The sequence below is a fragment of the Elgaria multicarinata genome, chromosome 9 (assembly GCF_023053635.1).
Source record: "Elgaria multicarinata webbii isolate HBS135686 ecotype San Diego chromosome 9, rElgMul1.1.pri, whole genome shotgun sequence".
Taxonomy (NCBI): Eukaryota; Metazoa; Chordata; class Lepidosauria; order Squamata; family Anguidae; genus Elgaria; species Elgaria multicarinata.
This window is the reverse complement of record NC_086179.1, coordinates 99,906,917-99,934,265: the sequence shown is the minus strand read 5'-3', so window position 1 is coordinate 99,934,265 and position 27,349 is coordinate 99,906,917. Positions and strand designations below refer to the sequence as shown.

The 27,349-nt window shown below is 42.2% G+C and overlaps 1 protein-coding gene across 1 annotated transcript; it reads right to left on the bottom strand.

The window, feature by feature from the left end:
* Positions 1-6,094: 6,094 nt before the first annotated feature.
* AKAP3 (A-kinase anchoring protein 3) lies at positions 6,095-27,127 on the bottom strand. Its single transcript, XM_063133434.1, has 3 exons — positions 27,035-27,127; positions 21,652-23,754; positions 6,095-6,250 (listed from the first exon to the last, which is right to left on the bottom strand). Exons 1-3 carry the CDS (start codon positions 27,125-27,127, stop codon positions 6,095-6,097), a joined length of 2,352 nt encoding a protein of 783 aa, XP_062989504.1.
* Between the last annotated feature and the right edge of the window lie 222 nt (positions 27,128-27,349).

The window sequence follows — 27,349 nt, the reverse complement described above, 5'->3', positions numbered from 1 at the left end:
CTGCGAATAAGAATCAGCAGTCGACGGTCAATGTTAGTACCCTCTAACTTTTCCCACAGTCTGTCCCTAGATATCAGATCGAATGCAGATCTAAAATCAATAAAGGCAGTATAAAGTGCACCCCCCGGGGGAGTTGAGTATTTGCCTACTAAATGCTGAAGAATAAGTCCCTGATCTGCCGTGGAGCGCCCACCCCTAAACCCAGCCTGTTCACTCTTTATTATATTTTCCTGTTCCAGCCAATCACTCAACTTTTCCAGTAAATGGCTAGCATACAACTTGCTTATAACACTTAGGAGGCTAATGGGTCTATAATTCCCAGGGTCTTCTCTTCTCCCTTTTTTGTAAATTGGGATAATGGTAGCCAAGCCCCAGTCATCTGGAATTCGTGCTGATTGGTCAATATTTGTAAAAAGGGCTGCCAGCGCAGGTGCCCACCAGTTTATGTTAGATTTAAATATTTCCGGTGGGAGGTTATCACTGCCCGGGGCTTTACCCACTTTGAGTCTGTTTATAAGGCACTTTATTTCCAGGACAGATACGGGTGGCCATTCTGGGAAGTTATTAATATGTATCTGCTTAATCTGATGGCAGGACTGGCGAGCTCCCACTAGATTGTAAAAGTGGCGCTCCCAGATGTCGGGGGGGATATGGGACTCGATGTTTATAGGAGCATTTGGATATCCCCTTGCAACCAGCCTCCAGAAAGTGGTTGTATCCTTTTCCCTGGATGCTGTTATTAAGTCACTCCATGCCTCCCTTTGTGCTTTGGCCTTTTTTGCCTTTATTAGTTTTTTATATCCCCTTTTTAGCTCAAACCATTCATGGGGAATTGCTGTCAAATTCATTTCCCTATATTCTTTGTACTTTTTGACCAAGGATTTTTTCATAATTACACAATCCTTATCAAACCAACGCTTAGAAGTACACTGGGAGAAAGATGGTTTTGGTGGGGGCTTTTGCGTTAAAAGGTTTTGAAGGGTCAAGATCAAACCCTTATAGGCTTCATGCATGGAGTCCACAGAGTTTGCTGTTAACAGTGTGTTACGATAATTTAGAGAGATTTCAGAGTATAGTAATTCCTTCATCTCTTTCTCAAGCCTAGATGTCCATCTAACACGGGAAGCTCTTATTTCAAAGTCCCCGATTTGCATGAGGTTTTGTTCTGCATGGATTCTTTGGTTGCCATAGTTTAAAAATAGGACCAGGGGTAGGTGATCACTTTCTATGCATCTTTCCACTACACACTTGGTCACTGCCCGAAATAGATCAGAGGAAACAATGAAATAGTCAATTGTAGAAGCTCCTAAGCCTGATAGAAAAGTAAATTCTCCATTTTTGTCACCATGCGCCCTCCCATTAACAATATACAAATCTAGCCTATTTAGCATTTGCATGAGGCATAACCCCGCGAAGTTGCATCCCTTGTCTTTGGAGTGTCTAACTGGGAATTTTAAAATCTCTTCGCTTATAGGCGGGGGTATATGAAAATACGAATATATAGCCTCCTCACTTTGTCCCGTTCTAGCATTTAAATCGCCTGCCATTAAAATGGAGGCTTCAGGATACAGAGCAATATTAGTTGACATATATTCTTCTAATCTGCACCAGGTTTCCTTTACCAATTTCTTTTGACGCTGAGGGGGAAGATACACATTTATAATAAATAAACTTGCCCACTTAGCTTTTACAATCAGGGCGTTTGCAAGCCCAGGGAGAGGATCAAGAGTGATAAACTTAGCTTCAATACTTAAATTTACCAAAAGTAAGAGACCCCCTTTAGGCCGACCCCCTTTTTTGCTTAGTTCTGCATCTAGTAGATATGTTGCAAAGCCGTCCAACGCAATAACATCCGTGGCCCATGTCTCTTGCAGCAAAATTATATCATGCTTTTTTATAAATTTTAAGAAGGAAGGATCTGCCACTTTTCCCTTCCATCCAGAGATGTTCCATGAAAGTATCTTCAAGTGAGCTCTAGCGAGGTCTGCTCTCTGTCAATCTCTACTTGATGAATGTTCAGTACCTGGTTGCTTTTGGCAGAGCGCTCCGTTGTTCACAGCGTTTGAAAGTCTCTGCCAGGTATCCTTTGGGTGTTGATGTTCTATAACATCCAAAGGTGCTTTCAGAGTGCTCACATTTGAGATCACTGGGCAAAGTATGCCAGATTTCTTGCTTGGTGGATTGATTTCTTTAGATTCCTTCTCTGGTGATCCGTTTTCCTCCTTATCTAGACATCTCATGTCTAACCAGGTCAGATGCTTTGATGTCCCAGGTGCTACAGCAGCTTGGACTGGGCGTACATTCTTCTCATTTTTGCTTGACCCTGTGTTTTTGGGAGGTTGGTGTATTTCTGCGCATAACTGGAACTTGGGGGTCCTTTTCTTTGATTGACATGCATCCTCCTTTATTATTCGACATGCCTTTGCAGTCTCCAAATCAGTCAAACTTGCAGAACTAAGCAAATGAACTGTGTCAAGTTCACTTTCCATGTGGTCTCCCCGTTTGGTGTGGTTACAGCCTTTTGCCTTTGCTTGTAAAGTTGTTAAATGCCCTTTAAGACCTTCCAGCCTTAGTATAATTTCATTTTGTTCTACTAGTGGGAGTGCAGAGAAAGAGTCCAATAACATTTTTTCTTCTTCGATTAGAACAGTCTTATCCCCTGGGGTTAACGTTTGTGCTTTAGGTTCAGTTTGTTTCTCCTTTTTGTATTCAGGCAACACACTGCTTTTATGCCTTAGAGTGGGCACTTCCCCGGAGTTAAGATCAATTAGATTCCCCACAGGGATCTCTATTCTGATAGAGTTATTTTTTGGATATAAATATGAACCCAATGTTAAATCCTGCGGTGGAGCTTGGTTCTCAAAGAATCTTGACATTAAGATCTCTCTAGATTTAAGTGCATTTTTACATTTGAGAACTAATTTGACACTGTTCCAATCTCTAAAAGTGATAACAGCACGTGCAGAAATATAGTTGTAGAATAAATATTCCACCTGAACTATTTTGTCTATAGTAAGTAAGTCTGGAGAAGTCACATTCAAAATTTCTAGAAGATGTAGTTTGCGTTCAGTTTGTGTAAGTAGACCAGTAGGTTTAGGATAATTTAACATCACCAATTTTTGGCGGTTTAATACTAACGACCACTTTTTATTATTTGGGGAGTTCTTTGATTTTTGTTTAGATTGCATACATACGCTGTCCCAAGGGTCCAATTGTTCTGATGCCTCGACTTGTGTTTGGACAGTAACTAGAGGCGAAACAGCTGCCTCTTTCAAGAGAGATTCGTCCTTAGTATTGTTTGATTCCTTTGATGATGATCCCTGTTTAGTTTGATTCTTGCTCCTTATTTTCATTTTTTTACTTGGTGTAGAGTCCAGTAGTTTGCATAACCTTTCAAGATCCTTTTTATTATAACGTTGTATCTTTGGGGTCTTTTTATTTTTACTTTTCTTTGCTTGAACTACATTTTTCTTCTTTTCTACTTTCTTCTGTTTCTCACCCTTCTTCGATGTGAAATTACTTTTCGGTGCTAAGTTTTTATTACAGGCTTTCCCTAAACCCACATCTTCTAGTTTAGGGTCTGTTTTTATGAACGTTTCAACAATGGTGGTTAGAAGATTGTTGCATTCAGATATGAAATTTTTAATTAATTCTATCTCTCTCATTATTATATAAAGCCCACCTTCTATTGTTAGGCTTTCTTTTCTTATCTGTTCTTGTGCAGCAAACAACTTATTTATTTCCCCCTCTAAAGTCATTGATTTCATTTCAATTTTTAACTTCTCCATTTGATCTTTCATCGCCTCATTTATTTCCTTTAACTCTGGGTCTTCTAACTCAGCGATCTCAGGGGAATATATTGGATTTTGCAGGGTCAGATTTTCGAACCTTAAGTGCCCTTGTGCAAGGCCTTTAGGCAGCGGCTCTATAATGGGTGTTTCCCGTTCTCCCTCTAATCCTTTTATTTCTGCTGTACAATCGGGTAAAGAGTTCAAAGACTCGGTCATTTCTTCTCTTGTCTCCTTATATTTTTTCTTCGTCCCACTAGGGATACAAAACTGTGTGATTTGCGTTTGTTTGGTACGTTTACATACCCTTTGGACAAGGGGAGAGACTGGCACCATCCCCTGGCTTCTATAGATACTTCTTGTAGAAACCATTTTAATAAAAAGGAAATACCCAGCACACAGTTCCTCATGTAATACTAAAAGCAGGGGGACTCACTTCTTTTGCTCCCAGAGATTGATATTTTCTACATTAGTCCCACAAATATTCTGAACAGGAGACTTATTGTAATGCTGGTGGATAATTTCAACCTCCTTTATAACAATCAAGAGGAGGGAATAGAAGGGAATAGGTCAAAGCACAAGAGGTAGCCAATTCAATATCCTTTGGAATGTGAAGTCAACCACAGGCTTTGCCAGAACAGCCGTAATTGTTCAGTGCTTGATTAGTAGAGGAGATCAAAAACAACTGCGAGATATTTAGGCTCAATGTGAAGCAATTAAGCAATTAAACAGTTAATGCAACACATTAAATATATAGCCAACTTGCTGGTTAAAATCGAAGGTTAAAAATTCGAGTTAAAAAATAAAAAGTTAAAAAGTTAAAAAGTTTTTTTTTAAAAAAAATAGAGAACCAAGAATTAAAAGGCAAAGTATTAAAAGCAAAAGGCAAAAACTTCCAGGATCAGCAGCAGCTAGCCCTTCAAATTCCTTTCAACCAGAGGCCCCAAGATAAAAATTATTTATACACGTTAAAAACAACAACGGTTTATCTCAGTTTTCAGTGGGAGTTGCTCAGGGTAACGTCCCTGAGATAAAGTAGTTGAGAGTACATAAGGTGGGAAGAAAAAGAAAATACGTGCACAAAAAGAATTTTAGTAAGCAAAATCACAGAGCTGGAGGCACAGAGGCGGTCCAGAAGCCATTCTGCTTGCTGCACCGCTCCCTCTCCAGCAGATGGTGCCCAAACAGTGGGTTCCATTCCCCCAGCCATGCCTCCGCTGTACCACCAGAGCAAGGCAACAGATGGCAAATGCAGGTCTGCGCCTTGCTTGGTGGAAAAGTCAGGGTAAGTGCCTGACTTTTTTAAAGTGGAGCTTAGGGAAAATGCTCTGGGCCCTCATCTATATGACAGTGGGATAGCTCCTCATTAAATATAAACCCCGATTTTTCATTGATTCAAATGTAGGTAAAGAGCATCACACTGCAGCAGCAACAGCATTTTGAATATGTAAAATTTGTTCACTGCTGAAAGTTCTTTGAGAAAATAATGCTGTGAACCAGGAGCAGCATTTCAACTCATGCTGTGGCATTCCATCCAGTGGGTTGCAGGGTCAGCTTGAGGTTAACTGCTGTTCTGCATCCAAGCAACTATTCTGGTCTTGTCCAACTTCCATTCTCAGCCAGAGAAGAAATTCCTGGTGCATGGTGTTCTAAAACAATTATCCTCTTTAGCACTACTCAAGCATTAAGTATCTGTGCATAATCAATGCTTGAGGAGAAGGGTGGCTCTGGCCCTGCTCACGCATTTCCATCACTCTATGCTTTCTGAAGGGTGATAGTCTGAAGAAGGGAGCCTTTTGTATTGCTCTCCACACAATCTAGGAAGCTAGAAAATCAGCCCGGTTACAGGTGGCTCCTTTCTTCAGACCATCATCATCCTACACAAGTAGAGGGCAATGGATGCATGTGAGGGGGAGCGAGGGGTGGGGGCTGGAGCCCTCTCCTCATGCATTGATGCTGAACATGTGAACAGAGCTTTTGCCTATTGAGAAAATGAGTTGAATATTGTACAACTAGCACTTTTTGACAAAGAGACTGGAGTATTTAAAGTATCTGCAACTGAACTACAAGAATATTCAAAGATCACACGAACATTCTTCACCTAAAAATTCCCATTTGGTTGAAAGGACTAGGAATGACTATTCCGACCACTGTATTTAAGTATTTCCTTCTTTTATTCATATTTCTGCTCAGCAGGGGGGTGAGGTCAGTAAAACTCATAGTATCGCATCTGGCAAATGAGTGCTGCAATTAAGGCTGACAGGGCTATGCTGTGAAGGAAGCAAGGGCAGGGGAGGTCGCTGTGTTCACAGATTCTGAAGCAGCCAGTCCAGGACTGGCAACCGCACAAAGTTGCCCAGGGCCTCTCCCAGCTGCCTTTCCTTCTCATACTTCAGGACTGCCTGCATCACTTCTCCCACGCTGTAGCCCCTTTCCACAGCCACCGTGGAAAGTTGTTGAAGCTGTTGAAAAGGGAGGTGGGGAGAATCCAGAAGTGTGATATGTTTAGGAAAAAGAATCTGGCATGTGGTCATAATTCATATTCATCTAGACTCATGTTCTCAACCTTCAAGTATATATCCGTGTAATAGCCCATTTTCTTTCTCCTCCTCCTCCTCCTCCTCCTCCTCCTCCTCCTCCTCCTCCTCCTCTATCTCTCTCCCTCTCCCTCATATATGACTAATTTATGAATAGAGAAGATTCCCCTCAAATACTTGCCTTGGTGTCTGCTGACTCTCCCAACTTTTTAAATTAAAAAATAACCCCCGGAGCACTTGAAAGTGGTGCTGGGCTCCAGCTGTCCACCATCTTTCTTTCCTTTCTCCAGAATGCCTCTGGACCTCACATTTTGTGTGTTTACATATGTAGGCTTTGCCTGTATTTTGCGTGTGTGTGCATGCATGCATGCATGCATTTTGCCTTTGGGTGTATTTTGACTGTTTGGGTGGGTGTGCTTGTCTGTGAGGTTTTATTTGTTTGTTTTTTGTTCTGGTTTTGTTTTGCCTGTGGATGTGTTTTTAGGATATTTTAGTATGTTTCAGGATGCTTTTAGGATGTTTTTAAACAGTGTATACCGTGTTTTTAATCAGTATTTTCTGTGTTTCGTGCTTGTTGTTGTTCCCCACCTCGATCCAATTGGAGAGGCGGGTAAGAAATATTATTATTATTATTATTATTATTATTATTATTATTATTATTATTATTATTATTTTCCTTCTGTGAAATGGGAATTGCTATCTGTGCTTTACCCCAGAGTAGCTTTGGAGTGGTGGCAGGTGATCTATGTAACGCAGCTGCCACTCCGAAGTGATCCAGGGGCAAAGCCCCAAAGCTCTGCGCTAAAAAAGTGGGGGACTTACCCTGACTTTTTTAGCTTGGAGCCAGGCGCCACGCCTCTGTGGAGGCTTTTAAAGAAAAAAAGCTAGTGAAGGGATGATGAAGTAACCCACCCTTAATCTGCCCAGGCCTGGGGCTCCTCTCCTGCTGTCTCCTGGACATTACCTGGGATCCCGCCCATGGCCCAGCATCAACATGGTGGTGGAGACAAGAGCAGCAGCTGCAGTGAGCAGTTGGTGGAAGGAGCAGGGTGTGTTCCAGCACATTCCTGGAGGCGTTTCTTCTCTTCCCCACACCCCAAGGTCCAGGCCAGCCAGGGGCGAGGTCTCCCTCGCCCTCCCTTCCCTTCCGAATGGGCTTTTCCCTTCTTCACGGGAAAGGAGGAGTGCTAATTTGGGCCAGCTCGCCCAGTTCCAGACACGGTGGTGGGCGGTAGGCCAAGAAGACGGGACGCGGATGCTCCCAGGCGCCTCAGGCGTCACCCTATGAAACAGCCCCCGAGGTGATTCGGGCAGCTGTGCACAGCCCTAGTATCAAATATTGTACAGTGCCATGTGCATTGATGGTGCTATATAAATAAATAATATTGTAAGTTTATAAGAGAGAGAGATTGAAATATATATGATGGGAGTAACTATTGAATACATTAGTTAGTCCCTCATCCCATTGAAGGAAGAATTCTGTGCAACATAAAAGCTGGCATACTCCTACACTAAGAGAATATGACCCAGTTTTATATCTCCTATCATTCAGAACTGATGGCACAACTGTGCGTACCAAAGATCTAAAGAACCAAGATCTAAAGATATATGAAAAAATCCTTAACTCCATGTATGCTTGTACTTTGTTTATTAACTTTATCCCTGGGCACTTTGCAAGCAGGCTGGATGCTATCAATGTAACAAATAAGTACAATAATCATAACACAATAGCAACTATGTCAAGAAGGGGATTATTGATTTATTTTAGTGAAAATTGCCGGAGGGAGACGTGCATGCAATATTTGCTTATCGCTGTCACTCCCCTAACCAAGAGTTGTTTGGGTAACAATACTATTAATTCAGATAAAATCCAAGTGTGGACCCCTTTCCTCCAACATGTGGGCACTTCAAGCAGAGGCCCAATTATTCTTATTCTGATCATTTATCTCTTTTCTAGCTCATGGTGGTTTTTCTAGATGGACATGAGGGGCTTTGCTAAGTCATGCTGTCTTTTACTGATTCAGGAATTTCCTGACTATTGAGCATGTTTTTAGTATGACTGCGTTCTGGACGTTGGTGTGGATATATTTTGGTAGGCCCAGTTTCTGAAGGTCTGTAAAAAAAATTGATGTCATGCCAGTGACTGATGTGACTAACAGAATAAATTGTAACCTTTTCCTGTTCTTTAACTTCCATAGCTAGTGGTGTATTTCCCCCCTCTATTTTCCTCTTCCCTTACTACAACATTTTTGTTATTAGGTATTATTGCTGTCAATGAGGTATATTTTTCTTTTTTTGTCTTTAATGTTATGTCTGGTCAGTTGCAAGGTATCGTCTTATCTGTATGAATTATACTGTCCCAGTATATTTTATGATCTGCATTTTCCCAAGATTGTTTCAGATGAGTTATGTATAGTATAGTTTAGATTGTTTGATGAGGTTGAATTTTATGGCCAGTTATTGAAGTATTTTTGTAGCTGTATTGTGTCTGTCTGTATAGTCCATTCCTGCCAGAATTCTACGTCCTTCTGTTACATGGTCTATTGTTTCTTTGGATTAATGACATTTCCTACATAAATCTGTTGTTACACTGTTATATTTTATGAAGTATTTTTGATAGTTCTTCGTTGCTATTACTTGATTCTATCCATCTGTTTCATGAAATAGCTCACCCGTCCTAAACCATTCATACCTTTTCAGTGGTGGCCCCCCGACTGTGGAATGATCTCCCCGATGAGGCTCGCCTGGCGCCAACATTGTTATCTTTTCGGCGCCAGGTCAAGACTTTTCTCTTCTCCCAGGCATTTTTAACAGCATTTTAACAGCATTTAACAACGTTAAGTTTGTTTTTAATGGACCCCACAATTGTTGTTTTTAAATGGATACTGTTGTTTTTATACTGTTTGTGTGTGTGTGTGTGTGTGTGTGTGTGTGTGTGTGTGTGTGTTTTTAAATTGTATACTTTTAATGTTTACTATTTTTAAATGTTGTAAACCGCCCAGAGAGCTTCGGCTGTGGGGCGGTATATAAATGTAATTAAATAAATAAATAAATAATACGATTCTTTATTTGTGTGTTCTGTATTATGTTGTAGTACTTCCCATGTAGTGCTTTTTGTGCGGGTGCTAGGTTGAGTGGGGTGTAATTTTTATCTGCTTTTACTATGGCTTTATGAATGGGGGTGTTTTTAGTGTGTAAAAAATTTCTGAGTGATTTTAATCTGTTTAACATGAATTGTGTCAATGTCCAGCAAACCTCTTCCATCTCCTTTCCTGCTGATTGTAATTCTTTCAATTGCATGAATTGGGATGGAGCATGAGGTGTTCCATGAGTTCCATGTGATCGAATCTGTTCGTTTCTTTGAGTTCAGTGTGTGACCAGTGTATGATTCCAACTGAGTATGTGAGAATGGGTATTGCATACAGGTGTTGATGGCACTGAAAATGTTGTTGTTGTTATTATTTAAAAAGGACATGCACAAATGGCACATACTACATCATATTTTCCTTTAGGTACATGGTGCAGAAGAAGGCAGTGTGATCCCTCCATTTGGTAAGCTGCATTGCTGCCACAGGAACAAATGTGTGAAGGATGGCAGAGGGTGGGGGCACAGTCTCCATTTAGAGCTAAAACGCTGAATTTGAAGAGGCAAGGAAGAAGAAATGCATTTGGCAGAAAACAAGGTTTCCCTTGCCTTCTATGGTCGCATTTGCTTTTGAATTATCATGAAGACAAGCTACAAACAGAACCTGCAACAAAATGTTTCTGCGTGGACTGCTCCTGTTCAGGGTTCCTGACAGACAGCCATACTTTTTTCCAGGATACTCAATTCTACTCCCCCTCCCCCGACACACACTTCTGTGTTCCTCCCAAGTAGTCAGTAAGCATTCTGCGGCCACTGAACATAACCAGCACTTGTTGGTCTGTGTGCATGTCTCCCCTTGCGAGTTTTTCTCTAAATATTTTTGTACTTCTACTGATGCATCCCTCTTCAATGTGGATTATTTTGGTTACATCAGAATCTACTCACCATTAGACTGTGGAAATAAAGGGAATGATGCTACAATGCAGGCACATTCTACAATGCTGCAGTTGGCATGGACTGAATGCCACAAAATGCATTTCCAAAATGTGCCTTTAAAGCTTCTATTATTATATAATTAAACATACATGTTATGGGGAATACCAAATGTGCAGAGCAATCCTCTACATGTTAGCTCAGAAGCAAGTCTTCTGTGGAGGTTACTCCCAGATAAGTGTGCATAGGACAGTGTAGCAAAATAGGTATAAGGGAAATTCTAAGAATAAAAATATAACCACAACATTACATATTCATAGGATCATAGAATAGCAGAGTTGGAAGGGGGCCTACAAGGCCATCGTCCAACCCCCTGCTCAATGCAGAAATCCACCCTAAAGCATCCCTGACAGATGGTTGTCCAGCTGCCTCTTGAAGGCCTCTAGTGTGGGACAGCCCACAACCTCCCTCGGTAACTGGTTCCATTGTTGTACTACTTTAACAGGAAGTTTTTCCTGATGTCCAGCTGGAATCTGGCTACCTGTAACTTGAGCCCATTATTCCGTGTCTTGCACTCTGGGAGGATCAAGAAGAGATTCTGGCCCTCCTCTGTGTGACAACCTTTTAAATATTCAAATACTTATGCTATCATGTCTCCCCTCAATCTTCTCTTCTCCAGGCTAAACATGCCCAGTTCTTTCAGTCTCTCTTCATAGGACTTTGTTTCCAGACCCCTGGTCATCCTGGTTGCCCTTCTCTGAACATGCTCCAGCTTGTCTGTGTCCTTCTTGAATTGTGGAGTCCAGAACTGGACGCAATACTCTAGATGAGGCCTGACCAGGGCCGAATAGAGAAAAACCAGTACCTCACGCGATTTGGAAGCTATACATCTATTAATGCAGCCCAAAATAGCATTTGCCTTTCTTGCAGCCATATTGCACTGTTGGCTCATATTCAGCTTGTAATCTACAACAATTCCAAGATCCTTCTCATTTGTAGTATTGCTGAGCCAAGTATCCCCCATGTAGAACTTGGCATTTATCCCTATTAAATGTTAATACAATAACTAATAACTAATATAAAATAAAATAAAATATTTTACAAGATTTATCAAAAAAACCCAATGAATTAGCAGTCCAATAATTTTCATGCATACCTAGTAAAAATACTGGTTTTGAAAAAGGCTACACTTAGAATATCCAAAACCCAAATGCATTTCAACCTGACTGGTCTTCATCAGAGGCAGTAAGCCTGAATACACTAGTTGTTGGGGAACATGGGTGGGAGAGTGTTGTTGCACCATGTCCTCCTTGTGCTTCCCTAGTCAACAGCTGGTTGGCCACTGTGTGAACTTGATGGACCCTTGGTCTGATCCAGCATGGACTAGTGCTGGACTAGAGTGTTGGACTAGACAGAGCCTTCATCTGATCCAGCATAGCTCTTCTTTTGTTCTTATATGGAAAGCATGAAAGAAAATAATTAAGGGAACAATCCTATGCCCCCTAGATAATATTAGCTCTTCACAATCCCTTTGTGTTTTAAAACCTTAAATAATTTGATGTCATTGGCAAGCTTGGCCACTTCATTGCTCACTCCCAATTCCAGGTCATTTATGTTGAAAAGAACTGGTCCCAATATCCATCCCTGTGGGACCCCACTATTTACTTCCCTCCATTGGGAGAACTGACCATTTATTCCTACTCTCTGCTTTCTGGTCTTTAACCAGTTCCTGATTCATAAGAGGATCTCTCTTCTCATTCCATGACTGCTAAGTTTGCTCAGGAGTCTTTGGTGAGGAACTTTATCGAAAGTGTTTTGGAAATCCAAGTAAACAATGTCCACTGGATCACCCGTCTATATGTTCATTGACACGCTCAAAGAATTCTAGAAGATTAGTGAGACAGGACTTGCCTTTGCGGAAGCTGTGTTGATCCTTCTTGAGCAGGACATACCCTTCTATATGCTTACTAACTTTGTCTTTAATAATGCTTTCAACCAATTTACCTGGAACAGATGTCAAGTTAACTGTCCTGTAATTTCCTGGAACCCCCTGGATCCCTTTTTAAAAATTACTTTTACATTGTCCATCTTCTAGTCCTCTGGTGCAGAGGCTGAGCTTAGGGACATGTTGCATATTTTTGTTAGATGGTCCGCAATTTCATATTTGAGTTCATTGAGAACTCTGGGATGGATGCCATCTGGGCCTGGTGATGTATTTGCTTTCAATTTGTCAATAAGGTTGAGAACTTCACCTTTTGTCACCACTATTTGCCTCAGTTCCTCAGACTCCCATCCTGTAAACATCAGTTCAGGCACAGGCATCTGCCCTGTATTTTCTGCAGTGAACACCTATGCAAAGAATTCATTCAGCTTCTCTGCAATCTTCCTGTCCTTCTTTATTACTCGTTTAACTCTGTTGTCATCCAACGGTCCAACTACTTCCCTAGCTGGTTTCCTGCTTCTGATATATTTAAAGAATTCATTATTGTTGGCCTTAATATTATTAATGATGTGCTCTTCAAAATGCTTTTTTGCATCTCTTATTGTTTGCTTGCATCACCTTAATGGAAGCTTGTGCTCCCTTTTATTTTCCTCACTTGGGCAAGACTTCCATTTTCTGAAGGAAGCCCTCTGTTCTACAATAGCTTCTTTGACACTGCTTGTTAACCATGCTGGTGACCTTGTGGACTTGGTGCTACCTTTCCTAACCTGTAGAATACATTTTAGCGGAGCTTCTGTTATTGTGGTTTTGAGTAATTTCCACGCATTTTGAAGGGATTTAACCTTCTGGACTCCCCCTTTCAACTTCCTTTTCACCAGTTGCCTTATTTAAGAAAAGTGTCCTCTTTTGAAGTCAAATGTGACTATGTTAGACTTCCTGGGCAGTTCCCCCACTTAAATATAAATTTAGTGTGATAGCACTGTGGTCACTGTTACCAATTGGTTCAACAACATTTACATCTAGTACTAGGCCCTGGGCGGTGCCACTTAGGATTAAGTCCAGGGTTGCCTCCCTTCTGGTCGGTTCTGTTCTAGGGCACAGTCATTTAAGGCACTGAGAAATTTAGTCTTCTTGTCATGACTGGAATATTGTTAAATTATTATTATTCTTCCCCCCCCCCATATACCTTTTTTGCTTCATTGTTTCAGTGTACTTATGGACAGAGCCATTATTGGAATAAGTGTACATAGGATTAAGGTCTAAGTCATCCTTACAGGAAATTCTATAAAGAGCATAAACAAGAACACTAGATCTGAGCAATCAAAATCAGAATTTGAAATGGCATTATGTACAAATGATGAACATGTTATCTCAAAGATATATAAACTTTTATTAACGTATGAGACAGAGTATCAGGACGTTCCTGATGTCCAGCTGGAATCTGGCTTCTTTTAACTTGAGCCCGTTATTCCATATCCTGCACTCTGGGAGGATCGAGAAGAGATCCTGGCCCTCCTCTGTGTGACAACCTTTTAAGTATTTGAAGAACACTAGGTCTGAATGTGCTGAAAGTATCTACAACTGTAAACATCTTAATGTGGAAGTGCTTAGTTGCCCTGAAGGGAGCCTTTTCTGCAGTAGTGCCCCAATTATGAAACTCCTTCCGTAGACATATTAATCTCTAATTAGGTTTTACAAAGCAGGAGAAGTAAGTCGTCTTCTCTCATGCTTTTAAGAATATGTAAAGACCTGTGTGTTTGTCACTGTTCTTATCTGCTCGTTTGGCTGCTTTTACCTTTGTCATTTTAATGTTAGTTTTGATATGTTTGTAGTCTTTTATTGATTACTAAAACGGCTTTAAAGGTATTTGTAGTGAAAGGTGGGACATAAATCTCAAAACGAATAGATTTTAACTAATCAGATTTTTGTTAATATACAGAAGTATTTGTAATACAAACATTCTGGCTTATGTAATTTCTTACATTGATTTTACAAATGTGATTGAGGGGGAAAGGTTTTAAAGAACCGCAGGGAAACACATTTTGAAGGTGTAACTTCAATCCACAAGGATAAAACTCTGATCATGCTGTAATACTTCTGAATGTTACTCTCGAAGGCTGCAATCCTATGTACATTTAGAAGGAAAAAAACCTCCTCTAACTCCCAGCATTCCCTGACTGGCTGAGGAATGCTGGGAATTGTCGTCTTTTTTATTTATTTAATTATTTACAACATTTATAAACTAGACAGATTCCACAGTGGTGAACAATAAAAGATAAAAATAAAACAGCATATTATTTTTTTGTTTTTAAAACACAGTATCAATAAAAACCATGACTGGTCAGTCAATGAAGTCTTCTTGAAATAAAGATATTTTCAGGAGGCCCTGAAAGCAACACAATGTTGGTGCCTGCCTGACCTTCAGAGGCAGGGAATTCCATAGTAAGTGGGCCACCACACTGAAGGCTCTTCTCCGGGACGACTTGAATTGGGTCATAAGTCCTGTGGAACCACTAGGACCATGCCAACCTTATGACCCCTGTGTCTGGGCAGGTTGATAAGGGAGAAGGCGCTCTCTCATGTATCCTTGTCCCAAGTTGCTTTATACATTAGCACCAAACCCTTAAACCTGGCCCAGTAGCAAATAAGCAGCCATTGCAGTTCCCTCGGCAAAGGAATTGCATTCTGAAAAAAGGCAACTCCTGACAACAGCTGAGCTACTGCATTCTGTACTAGCTCCAGTTTCTGTACCAGCCTTAAGGACAGTCTTACATAGAGAGCATTACAGTAATCCAGTCTTGAGGTTACGAGCTCCTGTATCACTGTGGCCAAACTATCCCTGCCCAGGGAAAGCCATAGCTGGTGAACCACCTGAAGCTAGCAAAGGCACTCCGAGCCGCCATGACTACTTGGGCCTTCAGTGACTGTGATGAATGTAGGAGTACCACCAGAATATGGACCTGATCTTTCAGGGAGAGTGCAACCCCATCTAGAACAGGCAATGAGCCTATCTCCTGGACCTTGGAGCCACTCACCCATGGGGCATCCATCTTGCCAAGTTTCAGCTTCAGTTTATTGGCCCTCATCCAGCCCATTACTGAGTCTAAGCACTGATCTTGCACAGCCTCACCTGATTGAGACGTCACAGGGAGATAAGAGTTTGCATGTCATCAGCATTCAGACAGCACTTGGCTCCAAATCTGCAAATGACTGCTCCCAGGGGATATATATATATATATATATATATATATATATATATATATAATTATAACAACACTGGGGACAAGACGGTATGCTGCAAAACCCCATAGCGCAATTGTCAAGGGATCAAAAAATGGTGACCTGTCTGAAACTGACCCTGCATTTAGGACTGGAATCACTGTAACACAGTGCCTCCAATGCCCAACACACAGAGTCAATCGAGAAGGATACAAGTGGAGAGGTGGATAAGAAATGTATTATTATTATTATTATTATCATTATTATCATTATTGTTATTGTTATTATTACCATGGTCAATGATATCAAAAGCTAATGAGAGACTGAGCAGAATTAACAAGGTTGCACTCCTCCATGCCCCTCTCTTGATAAAGATCATCTATCAGGAAGACCAAAGTTGATTTGGTCCTATAACCAGGTCAAAACCCAGACTGGAATGGGCATAGATAAATAGTACCCTCTCAAGTACCTACCTTAACAAAGGGGTATTTGCAACTGGGAGGTAGTCGTCTAATAACATTGGGTTCAGAGTGGGCTTCTTCAGGAGTGGTTGCACTACTGCTACCTTAAGGATAGCAGAAACCACACTTTCCCAAAAGGAAGCATTTATCCCCCCCTCCCCCCGAATCCCCCCAGTCAAACCTTCACATAAAGATGCATTTACCACTGCCTGGACCCATCTGGTCATGCATCCTCTGCCAGCTTTTATTAGCCAGGAGGAGCAAGGATCAAGAGGGCACATGGGTACTTGCATTCCCACAAGCACTTTGTCCATGTCATCAGGTAACAGCAACGGAAACTGATCCCACAAAGTCGTGCAGAATGATGGTGTCAGACACCTCGACTGGAGCTGTGCTAACAACAGCGTCAAGATCACTGTGGAGACACATGATTTTGTGCTCAAAGTGTGATGCCAAATGGTCAGAGTAGGTCTTTGAAGGGGCCAGGGTCCCATTCACTGGGGAGAGTGTTAATGGTCCTTGAACCACCCAAAAGAGCTCTACTCAAGGACTCAATGAAGGCAGCAAAGTAAGTCTTCTTTGCTGTCTGCACCGTGATGCAGTAGGCACAATTATGTGCAGTAGAGCATGCTCGGTTGTCTTCACTTCGAGTCTTACACCATTTGTGTTCTAGTGCAACCTGTTTCATTGACTGCAGCTCCCCAATACACCAAGGTGCTGAGTGGGCTCCACAACACCAGGGAAGCCACTCAGGTGCAATCAAGTTCATGGCCCTCCGTATCTCATTGTTCTACTAGAGCCTCGATTGGATCACCAGCTTTCTCCACTGGAAAATTGCTGTGTTTCTTTTACATATTCATTTAAGAGTTCTGTGAGGTCCAACAAATACTGGATACTTTATTTCTGGTCGCTATATTCCTAAAGTAACCTTTCCACATGGATGGCTTTAACTTCAAAATATTCTGTAAGCTGAATTTTCTGAATAAGTTCTAACATACTGCTGTGCCTCTGGAGTGCAGTAGCCACAGCAGTAACTGCTCCCAAAAGAAGGCATGTAAAGGGGCGAACCCAGTCAATGTCTGGCAACAATGAACAAGAGGCAGAAGGTAGGTCAACCAAGAAGAAGAGAAGAGTAGTCGTTGTGGGAGACTCCCTGCTGTGTGGGATTGAAACCCAAGTATGTTGTGAAGACCCATGGACTCGCCAGGCATGCTGTCTCCCTGGAGCACAGATTAGAGATGTGACTGAAGGGTTACCGAAGCTCATAAAGCCCACGGACAAATACCCCTTTCTTCTCATCCATGTGGGAACAAATGATGTCGCCAAGCAGAGCTACGAAGAAATCATTTCAGACTTTGACGCTCTGGGAAGGAAACTGAAGAACTTTGGGGCCCAGGTAGTTTTCTCATCTATCCTCCCGGCTCTTGGAAGAGGAATAGAAAAGGAAAGAAAAATACTCCGGATGAACGACTGGCTACGAAGGTGGTGCCGACGTGAGAGTTTGGGATTCTGGGAGCATGGGCTATGCTACTTGGAACATGGACTGCTGGCAAGGGATGGGTTGCACCTCACAAGGGCTGGAAAGAATGTGTTTGGCCACAGCATGAAGAACTTGATCAGGAGAGCTTTAAACTGAATCTTACGGGGGTGGGAGACGTAAACCTCGAGGCAACAATGGATGAAGGCCAAGGCACCACAGTACAGAGAACAGTTCCAATAGTGCCCCAAAATAGTGTCCGCAACAAGGTAGGAACAAAGCCAGGCTATAAAACACATGGTCTTCGATGTCTATATACTAATGCACAGAGCATGGGAAACAAACAGAACGAACTTGAACTCTTATTACATGAAGGCAAATACGACTTGATAGGTATAACTAAAACTTGCTGGGATGACTCCCATGACTGGAATGACTCTGGGGGAAAGTGACCACGTCATACTTGAATTCTTGATTATGAAGGAGACAAAAGTTGAGTGAAGGCATACACATACTCTGGATTTTAGGAAAGCTGATTTTAATAAACTCAGAACTATGATAAGTAAGGTCCCATGGCAAATGAGCCTAATGAGAAAAGGAGTGCAGGATGGGTGGAAGTATTTAAAAAAGGAAATTATAAAGGCACAGTTACAAACAATTCCAACAAGGAGAAAGGATAGAAGACAACAGAGGAAACCAATGTGGCTCCACAAAAAGCTTTGAGATGACCTGAATACAAAAAAGGATACATATAGGAAGTGGAAGGAAGGCCAGGCTACAAAAGAAGAGTACAGACAAGTGGCGCAGAAGTGCCGAAATGGCATCAGGAAGACTAAAGCTCAGAATGAGCTGAGATTAGCGAGGGATGCTAAAAGCAATAAAAAGGCTTTCTTCAGATATGTGAGTAGTAAAAGACAGAGGAAGGAAATGGTGCTTCAACTGCTTAATGAGGATGGCAAATTGATAACAGATGACAAAGAAAAGGCTGAAGTGCTCAATTCCTACTTTGCCTCAGTCTTCTCCCAAAAGCGGGTCTATGACACCCCTGGAAAAAGTGAAGCAGAAGTTGAGGGGGCAGGATTACAGTTTGAGATTGATAAACAAATGGTCAAAGAACACCTAATTTCCTTGAATGAGTTTAAATCTCCAGGGCCTGATGAACTGCATCCTAGAGTAATGAAGGAGCTAGTGGAAGAACTCTCAGAACCTTTGTCTATTATCTTTACAAAATCATGGAAGACGGGTGAGGTGCCAGACGACTGGAGGAGGGCTAACATTGTCCCTATCTTCAGCAAGGGCAAAAAGGAAGAACCTGGGAACTACAGACCAGTCAGTCTGACATCCATCCCTGGGAAAATTCTGGAGCAGATTATAAAGAAGTCAATCTGTAAACACCTTGAAATTAAAGCAGTGATTACTAGAAGCCAACATGGATTTGTCAAGAACAAGTCCTGTCAGACAAATTTGATCTCATTTTTTGATAAGGTAACCTCCCTTGTGGACTGTGGGAACGCTGTGGACATCATATATCTTGACTTCAGCAAAGCTTTTGACAAAGTACCACATGACATTCTGATTAACAAACTAGCTAAAAGTGGGCTAGATGGAACAACTATTAGGTGGATTCACAGTTGGCTACAGAATTGGACTCAAAGAGTACTTATCAATGGAAACTTCTCAAACTGGGGAGAGGCAACGAGTGGGGTACCGCAGGGCTCAGTCCTGGGCCCAGTGCCCTTCAACATTTTTAGTAATGATTTGGACGAGGAGGTGCAGGGAATGCTTATGAAATTTGCAGATGACACCAAATTGGGTGGGAGAGCTAATACCCTGGAAGACAGAAACAAACTTCAAAGTGATCTTGATAGGCTGCTGGGCTGAAAACAACAGGATGAAATTTAATAGGGATAAATGCCAAGTTCTACATTTAGGAAATAGAAACCAAATACACAGTTACAAGATGGGGGATACTTGGCTCAGCAATACTACAAACGAGAAGGATCTTGGAATTGTTGTAGATCGCAAGCTGAATATGAGCCAACAGTGTGATATGGCTGCAAGAAAGGCAAATGCTATTTTGGGCTGCATTAATAGAAGTATAGCATCCAAATCACGTGAGATACTGGTTCCTCTCTATTCGGCCCTGATTAGGCCTCATCTAGAGTATTGCGTCCAGTTCTGGGCTCCACAATTCAAGAAGGATGCAGACAGGCTGGAGCGTGTTCAGAAGAGGGCAACCAGGATGATCAGGGGTCTGGAAACAAAGCCCTATGAAGAGAGACTGAAAGAACTGGGCATGTTTAGCCTGGAGAAGAGAAGATTGAGGGGAGACATGATAGCACTCTTCAAATACTTAAAAGGTTGTCACAAAGAGTAGGGCCAGGATCTCTTCTCGATCCTCCCAGAGTGCAGGACACGGAATAACGGGCTCAAGTTAAAGGAAGCCAGATTCCAGCTGGACATCAAGAAAAACTTCCTGACTGTTAGAGCAGTACAACAATGGAATCAGTTACCTAGGGCGGATCCACACTTAACCTTTGGGACGCCCTGACGGCGATTTGGGGCGTCCCGAAATCGATGTTGAGAACCTTACCTTTTGCGTTTCAAAAAGAGGCGGCGGCGGAGGAGGAGGAGGCGGCCCTCGCGGGGACGGGATTCAGAGTTGCTGCGCCCGGCGCCTTCGCCGGGCAATCAGCTGCCGCCCCCGTACCCATCGGCCTCCTTCTGCCGGTGAAAGAGTCACCCGGGGCCCACCCAGGTCGGAGAGCATCGCGGAAGAAGCCCCCGCCGGCTTCCACCCGGGTCATAGAGCTCGTCGGAAGCCGGCAGTGGCTTCTTCCGCGATGCTCTCCGACCCGGGTGGGCCCCAGGTGACTCTTTCGCCGGCAGAAGGAGGCCGGCGGGTACGGGGGCGGCAGCTGATTGCCCGGCGAAGGCGCCGGGCGCAGCAACTCTGAATCCCGTCCCCGCGAGGGCCTCCTCCTCCTCCTCCTCCTCCTCCTCCGCCTCTTTTTGAAATGCAAAAGGTAGGGTTCTCAACATTGATTTCGGGACGCCCCAAATCGCCGTCAGGGCGTCCCAAAAGTTAAGTGTGGATCCGCCCCTAGGGAGGTTGTGGGCTCTCCCACACTAGAGGCCTTCAAGAGGCAGCTGGACAACCATCTGTCAGGGATGCTTTAGGGTGGATTCCTGCATTGAGCAGGGGGTTGGACTCGATGGCCTTGTAGGCCCCTTCCAACTCTGCTATTCTATGATTCTATGATTCTATGAAATTCCACTCCTGTTTTTTTGTGTTCTAAAGTGCAATACATTCTAGTTTAGCAGAATCATAGGTATGTATCATTCATTTTATTTTGTTGAGTTTGAGTCTGATGTATTCTGTAACTCTAGAACTGGCTGTGAATATCTTAAAAACTATTTGGCCGTAATCCCTTTTATGGGGCCAAATAGTCAAAGATATAACCAAAGATATAACCAAAGATATAATCAAAGATATTGGTTAATACTTTTTATGGACTATACTCTCTGAATCTACATACAGGTGCTACAGTCCCAATCCAATTCCTCATACCCACAGTTACTATTATTAACTTTTTAACTTGGGCCTCAAGGCTCTATCTTTCTAGCAATATTGTTAGTATTCAAATAGTATCAATCTATTCTTACAAAACAGACAGTTCCTAATTTTCTATCTCTTTGTCATGCTCCAGCATTACATATATGGTAAACACAGAGTGATAAAGAAAAGGCTGGGGATATGGCTCCAAAAGGGGAGGAGCAGAGTGTGTGTGTGAGAGAGAGATATCTAAGACACACTGCCCACCCCCTTTCCTGAAGCCTTGGGTTGGGTTGGCACCAGCAAACTATTTTAGCATGCCCTTCCTCTCCCCAGCCATGTGCAGGAACATTTGTGGGGGAGTAATGACGGAATGGCCTATGGGTCTACCAGGGAAATAGCTGGAGCAGCAGGAGGGCTTTAGGATGGAGCAAAAGGGAGTGGATGGGCAAAAGGGAGGGTAATTCAGAGGGGAAGAGGCATCCCCCCCCAAATTACTCCGACCACTAATAGTTATTGAAAAATTACCTATCACATATCAAGGAAATGCAGAAGAACAGAAATTGAACCTTCTTAAAACACATGTAGAACTTAAATGCTATCCCATTCCAATGCCCCCTCCCCACAATTTTTTCAAGTGTTTCATTGTTTACCTTATTCAGGGTCTCTTCATCATCATCCATGAAGTACAAAACAGGGACATTTAACTGAGAGGCTGCCACCCACTGAAGGATGGCTTGCAGTTGTTTGTTGTGGATGTTTTCAGGAGCATTCTGGTTGGTCACAACCACTTTGCGGCCAGATGTAGTGTCTTCGCCTGACCCTATTCGACTTTCCACAGTTTCTGTGCCTTTTGAATACATAGGGGCACTGGCATCTTCTCTGTCTCCCATATCTCCAAGACCTGACTCAGGATTGCTGTATTTGGCTATCATGAGACACAACTTGGTTACTGTATCCACTAGGTTGTCAATGAATGGCCCACTGCCTCCTTCCTTTCTGTTGACATCAAACTGATCCAAAATCATTTTGGTTAGTCCAGATATGGCGTCTTCATATGAATTATCTACTTCTGAAAGGCCTGGTGGCCCTGGTCCCTCTGGACTTTTGTAAGCACTCCTGTATGCTTCATCTGCCATCGGAGTCCCAGCATTTCCGCCTAATTTGTTGACTGTCTCATTGATAAGCTTCTGGATGAGCATTACTACAACACTTGACATATCATTTTCAGCATTCATCTCAGACTGTTCGTCATCACTTTGTTTTAATGAATCAAACTGCAGCAAATTGCCAGCTTTTTCTTGAGACATAAACCCCAAAGTGGTGCCAGCTGCTTTGCTGGTCCTGCCACCTTCAGCTGCATCCTTCACTGCATTCTCCTGCTGGACTAGATGATACTGTATCAGCAGTAATGCTGTCACAATCAGGTCTCTTGCCCAGGAATCTGTTGAAAGGTTAGAAAAGTCTTGATTTTCTGGATTCCAGGCAGCCTTTGATAAGGGGGCACTTGAGCCGACATTGTCATTCTGTTGTTTCTGGTGCCAAACACTGAGGCCCTCCTTGATGATGTGATTGCCAACTGTTTCTGCGCATGTCATTTCCTTTTCTTTAACTGATTCTGTTTTTGTGGCAGAAAACCTCATGTTCTGAGTCTTTGCATCATTCCCTGAACCTGTCTTGACAGTTGCAAAAGCCATGCTGTGAGACTTGCCCTTCTCACTCACCTGTTTTTGTACAATCAAAGCATTGTGTAACCGATTCAGCATGGCCTGGACAATTTCAGAGGCCTTTTGGCTTCCTTGGGTGAAGAGGCTCCGCTTCACTGCTGAAACAAAGTCAGAGTCAGTCATGAGTGTTCCAGTAACATCATGTAAGTTTTTCATGCAGGAATCTATCAGGTCAGACACAACCTCCTTGGAGTGCTTCAGCAGTACCTTTTTCAACACAGCACAAGCTATGTTAGAGTCATTCACTTTAACTTTCATGGTCTTCATAACAGAGACCATCATATCTGAAACCACATTATTGGCATAAACCAATATTCCTTTACTCAATGAGTTGGTGTATTCATCTGGACCAAAGCGTTTTCTATGGTTGCAGCCTTTAGTACCATCTCTCCAAGGTTCACTCTTATTAGGTATTTCGGTATTTTCTTCTTTGTAATACAGTGACGCTTTCTTCTTAGAATTGGGACTTTCTTCATACTTGCATTCACACATCCTGGATGGATTTGGCTTGCAATCCTCTGTACCCACTCCAATAGACCTGTGGCCATGGTCCCCAGCAGCAGCAAAAAGCGACTTATGTATGCATGTGTTGTTGCCATCTGACCGGTCATTCATCTCTTTGCGTGCCATCGCTATGGCGAGGTTAGAAAGCCTATTGCAGTAAAAAGAGACTTCATCTGGATCAGGATTAGTGTTGGGTGAAGTAGAACCATCACTTTCTTCATCCTTAGGTTCCTTTTGACAAGCAGCCTTCATTGCCAAGTGAAAGTTGGGAGAGCCCCTATTAGAGCTGATGTTCACACTGAATTCCTCATCGCAGACACTGTAACCACCAGGAGAATGAACATTGCGCTGTGGCATGCTTTGCCTCCCCACAGACGGCTCCCTTGAGCTTGCACCTCCTGCATTGTTGCTGGCATTCAGCACATTCTGCACTCCAATTGCACACTTTTCCAGATCTTTTCGGAGCCAGCTCAAGACTTTGAGTGGATCAGAAGACGTTTGCTGGAAAAGTTTTGCTGAGTCAGTCTAAGGAATGGAACAAAAGACAATTTTATAATGGCTTACTCCCCATGATCATTACATTCAAATGGTATAAAATGTTTTTCTCTTTCAGTTCAGGGGAAGACACCCACTGAACAGTCTGGATGTGATTATAATGATGTAGCTAGTCCAGAAAAATCAGCAGCTATCTGAAGCTGCAAGCATAAGAAGAACTAAAGATGAGCTACATGACTAGCACAATCATGAAGTGTGGCTCTTGCTGGACTATACCACTTTAGCTTGTAGGTTGGGAATCCTATGTTTGAATTCTCTCCCCTATAAACAGCTTCCTGTATACAGAAAGTTCTATGTGCAGGAAGTTTTCTTTTTTCTTTTTAGTTGGTGAGAATATTCAGACATGGCATCTCCCTGTTGCAATCTAAAATTATACAGTTCAGCAAGAGTCAAAGCATGCAACTATACTGGTCATGTACCTCATCATTTACTAGGAAGTAAGTGCTTCTGAAATCAAGGTAAGTACACTTAGGTTGTGCATATTAATGCAACAATGAGTTATGGGTCACAACTACTGGTCATAGGAAACATAAAAAAGAGCTATGCTGGATCAGACCAAGAGTTCACCTAGTCCAGCATTCTGTTTACAGGACCCAACCAACTGCCTGTGGTAAAGCCACAAGTAGGACATGAGTGCAATAGCACCCACCTAGCATGGTTCCGAGCAACTAGTGTATAAAGGCATCCTGCCTCCCATATTGGAGGTAGCATATAGTCATCATTAGTAGCCACTGATAGCCTTGTCCTCCATGAATTTTGTCTAATTCCCTTTTAAAGCCATCGAAATTGGTGGCCATCACTACACCTTGTGGTAGTGAATTCCATTCTTTAACTAAGTGCTGTGTGAAGAAGTACATTCTTTTATCTGTCTTGAATCTCCCACCAATGAGCTTCATGGGATAACCACGGGTTCTGGTATTATGAGAGAGGGAGAAAAATGTCTCCCTATCCACATTCTCCACACCATGCATTATTTTTTACACTACTATCATGTCTTGATAGCCATTGTTAAGGTTTGTCACAAAACTTTACCTAGTGTACTTTACCTAGCTTACTATGGACAGTAACTTGTCCAGACAACACATACACATCCTCTTATAAAAAATAATAATTCTAAATTATCTGTGTGGGACTGTGGCCAGCTGTGACATTAAGAAAGGCTGACTTCTTCCTTCTCAGAGACTGATGAAGTACAAAATAATATAGTGAAACAAGCCACTGAGATACATCAGGGTAATCTAGTCCACTGACAAGTCCTAAAGTAAAATCTACTACATATAAATCCTTGAGGATCAATATTCAGGCAAAGAGGAGTGAAACACTCCTGCCAGAGGTATCTGCAAACCAGGAACAGCTCATTAAAACAATTTGCCCTCTGGTTGGGGGGGTGGGATACTAGGCAATAAGTATGGGTCCAGTTTGCCTACTCCTGCCTAATCCAGCCGGAGGTGGCTCTCTGATCTCAAATCCCAGCCTGCAACCTGGATTCCTTTAAACTGGACGTAGCAGGGATTGAATGCAGAGCCCGTCTGTGCCCTGCAACTGAGCTATGGACCCAGCACCCTTTCACCTTGTTACACAGGCACGTATGGAGGCCTCCTCCTTCCCCCCCCCCGCCCAGCTTTTCCACATGAAAATAAGATCCTTCCCTCTCCACCCCCTCATGGCAAGACATTCCCAGCAAGGAAGAAATCTGTCGATGATTCAGGCCTGCCGTTTGTAATGATTCATCTAGAATCTTTCCAGGATTATAATGACTTTGCTTCTCAATGCATAATGAATATGAGGGAACACCTCATCTCAATGCTTTCCAACAGAATAGGTGTCTTTGTGAAACATATACTTCCTACACTTTTACAGAGTTATATCCATATCTATGAAAGATAGAAATTTTAATTTGCTTATTTTAAGGTAATGAAACTAGAATTTCTAAGAATCTGATACACTGGAAACCACTCTGGGAGTCAAGTACTAACTTCAGTACTTTAGTACTTAAGATGCAATTCGAAATTCCTTTCTGTAAACACTACCACCACCACCACCAGGAACGAATCTGAGGCTGCCATCCTATGCATATTTAATTTGGGAATAATACCTACTGGGCAAAATGGGAATTTCTTCTGAGAAGAATGGTTAGAATGGGCAGGATGGGCAGCATGCCACAGACCCAAACTTTGCCAGAGCCCAGACATGTAAGTTATGTTAAAGCACACTTGAAACTGTTTGGTTTTGGGAAACATGGCTGAACATCTAATTGCAATGTAATTGGTATCCCAGTAATAACATATTCATTGGGGAAATATTTTTCTTTGTGTGCCATGTAGAAATGTGCAAATCTGTCACTTTTGGTTGTACTCGGTTCCTCATTTTCCTGACCACCAGTTTGTTTCACCTCATTTCCTAATCAGTTCACAAATTTAGCAAAAAATAAGTCTGCGCAAAAATTCATGCAAGGGGGTCAGAGTCTGCATGCAAACAATATGGTTGCATAGGCACAAGCTCTTCACGATGGCCTAAAATAAATCCTATCATACGGCAAACATTGAATCCTCAAAAGTCAAAGCCTGATGTAATAAAGAGAGGGATGTCCCAGGGATCATTAAAACTGAAAAACAAAGATCTCATGGCATACTTTGGGATAAGAAATCCCACTCCATCTCTGGGACTGGACAATGAGGAAGAAGAGGAGGCCCTGCAATGGCATGGAAGATGGCCAAACCATCTAAAGACAGTGTGGAACCTATGCAGTTAATAGGTCACCATCTAGAAACTCTCCAAGAGGAATGGGAAAATGTCATAAAGACCTTGGAGGACAAAATAGATTGGTTTATAACAAAATTAGATGATACTGAAAACATTGCAAATGAAGTGATGGAATTAGGCCTACTCAATAAGACAGTGAAAACAAGGTTGTTGAAATCTAATGATGGGCTGCAACACTTTTCTTTAACATACATATTTTTGTGTGCATTTTTTAAAGTTGGAAATTGCATTGCAAAATTCTAAAAAGTGTGGATTTTGGTGTAAAAGTGTGTTCTGGTATGCATATAGGTTTGGGAGATGCAAAAGAGGTATGTTTATATAAAAATTTGGACTGAACAAATTTCTCATCCATTCCTACTCATATGTATGCAGTTGTTCTAGTAGTACACACTTACTATTATATATACTGTATACATGCACGCACATCCACACACCCATACCCCCTTTTCTGAAAGTAATCATGCTTGAATAACAGTTTACTTCTTACCATCCAATTCTGTTCTTCCTCATCACTAGGAGTATAACGATCAATTTTACACAATCCACTTTGGCTCTGTAACCAGTCAACGCTCTCTGTCATCTGGAATAAGAAGAAATTGCAAGTACAGTGATATTGTGTTATTCCTTTTCCTCTTCCTTTTCAACACTGAATAGTTTTTCAAAACGGAAAAGACATACTGAGGAAGAATTCCCAGCTCAGCCCCTTCTGGATGGTCATCTGTCAGGGTTGCTTTAAAAAGATTCCTGCACTGGACTCGATGGCCTAAATGGCCCCTTTCAACTCTATGAGCAAGGTTGTGTG

Bases quoted from the DNA above. Each gene is read 5' to 3' on its own strand.
- AKAP3 (XM_063133434.1), bottom strand. From the start codon at position 27,127: ATGACAGAGAGCGTTGACTGGTTACAGAGCCAAAGTGGATTGTGTAAA. The intron at 23,755-27,034 runs GTAAGAAGTAAA...TCCATTCCTTAG, and splicing joins AGGAAGAACAGAATTGGATG to ACTGACTCAGCAAAACTTTT. The intron at 6,251-21,651 runs GTAAACAATGAA...CCTTTTCAACAG, and splicing joins ATGAAGAGACCCTGAATAAG to CTTCAACAACTTTCCACGGT.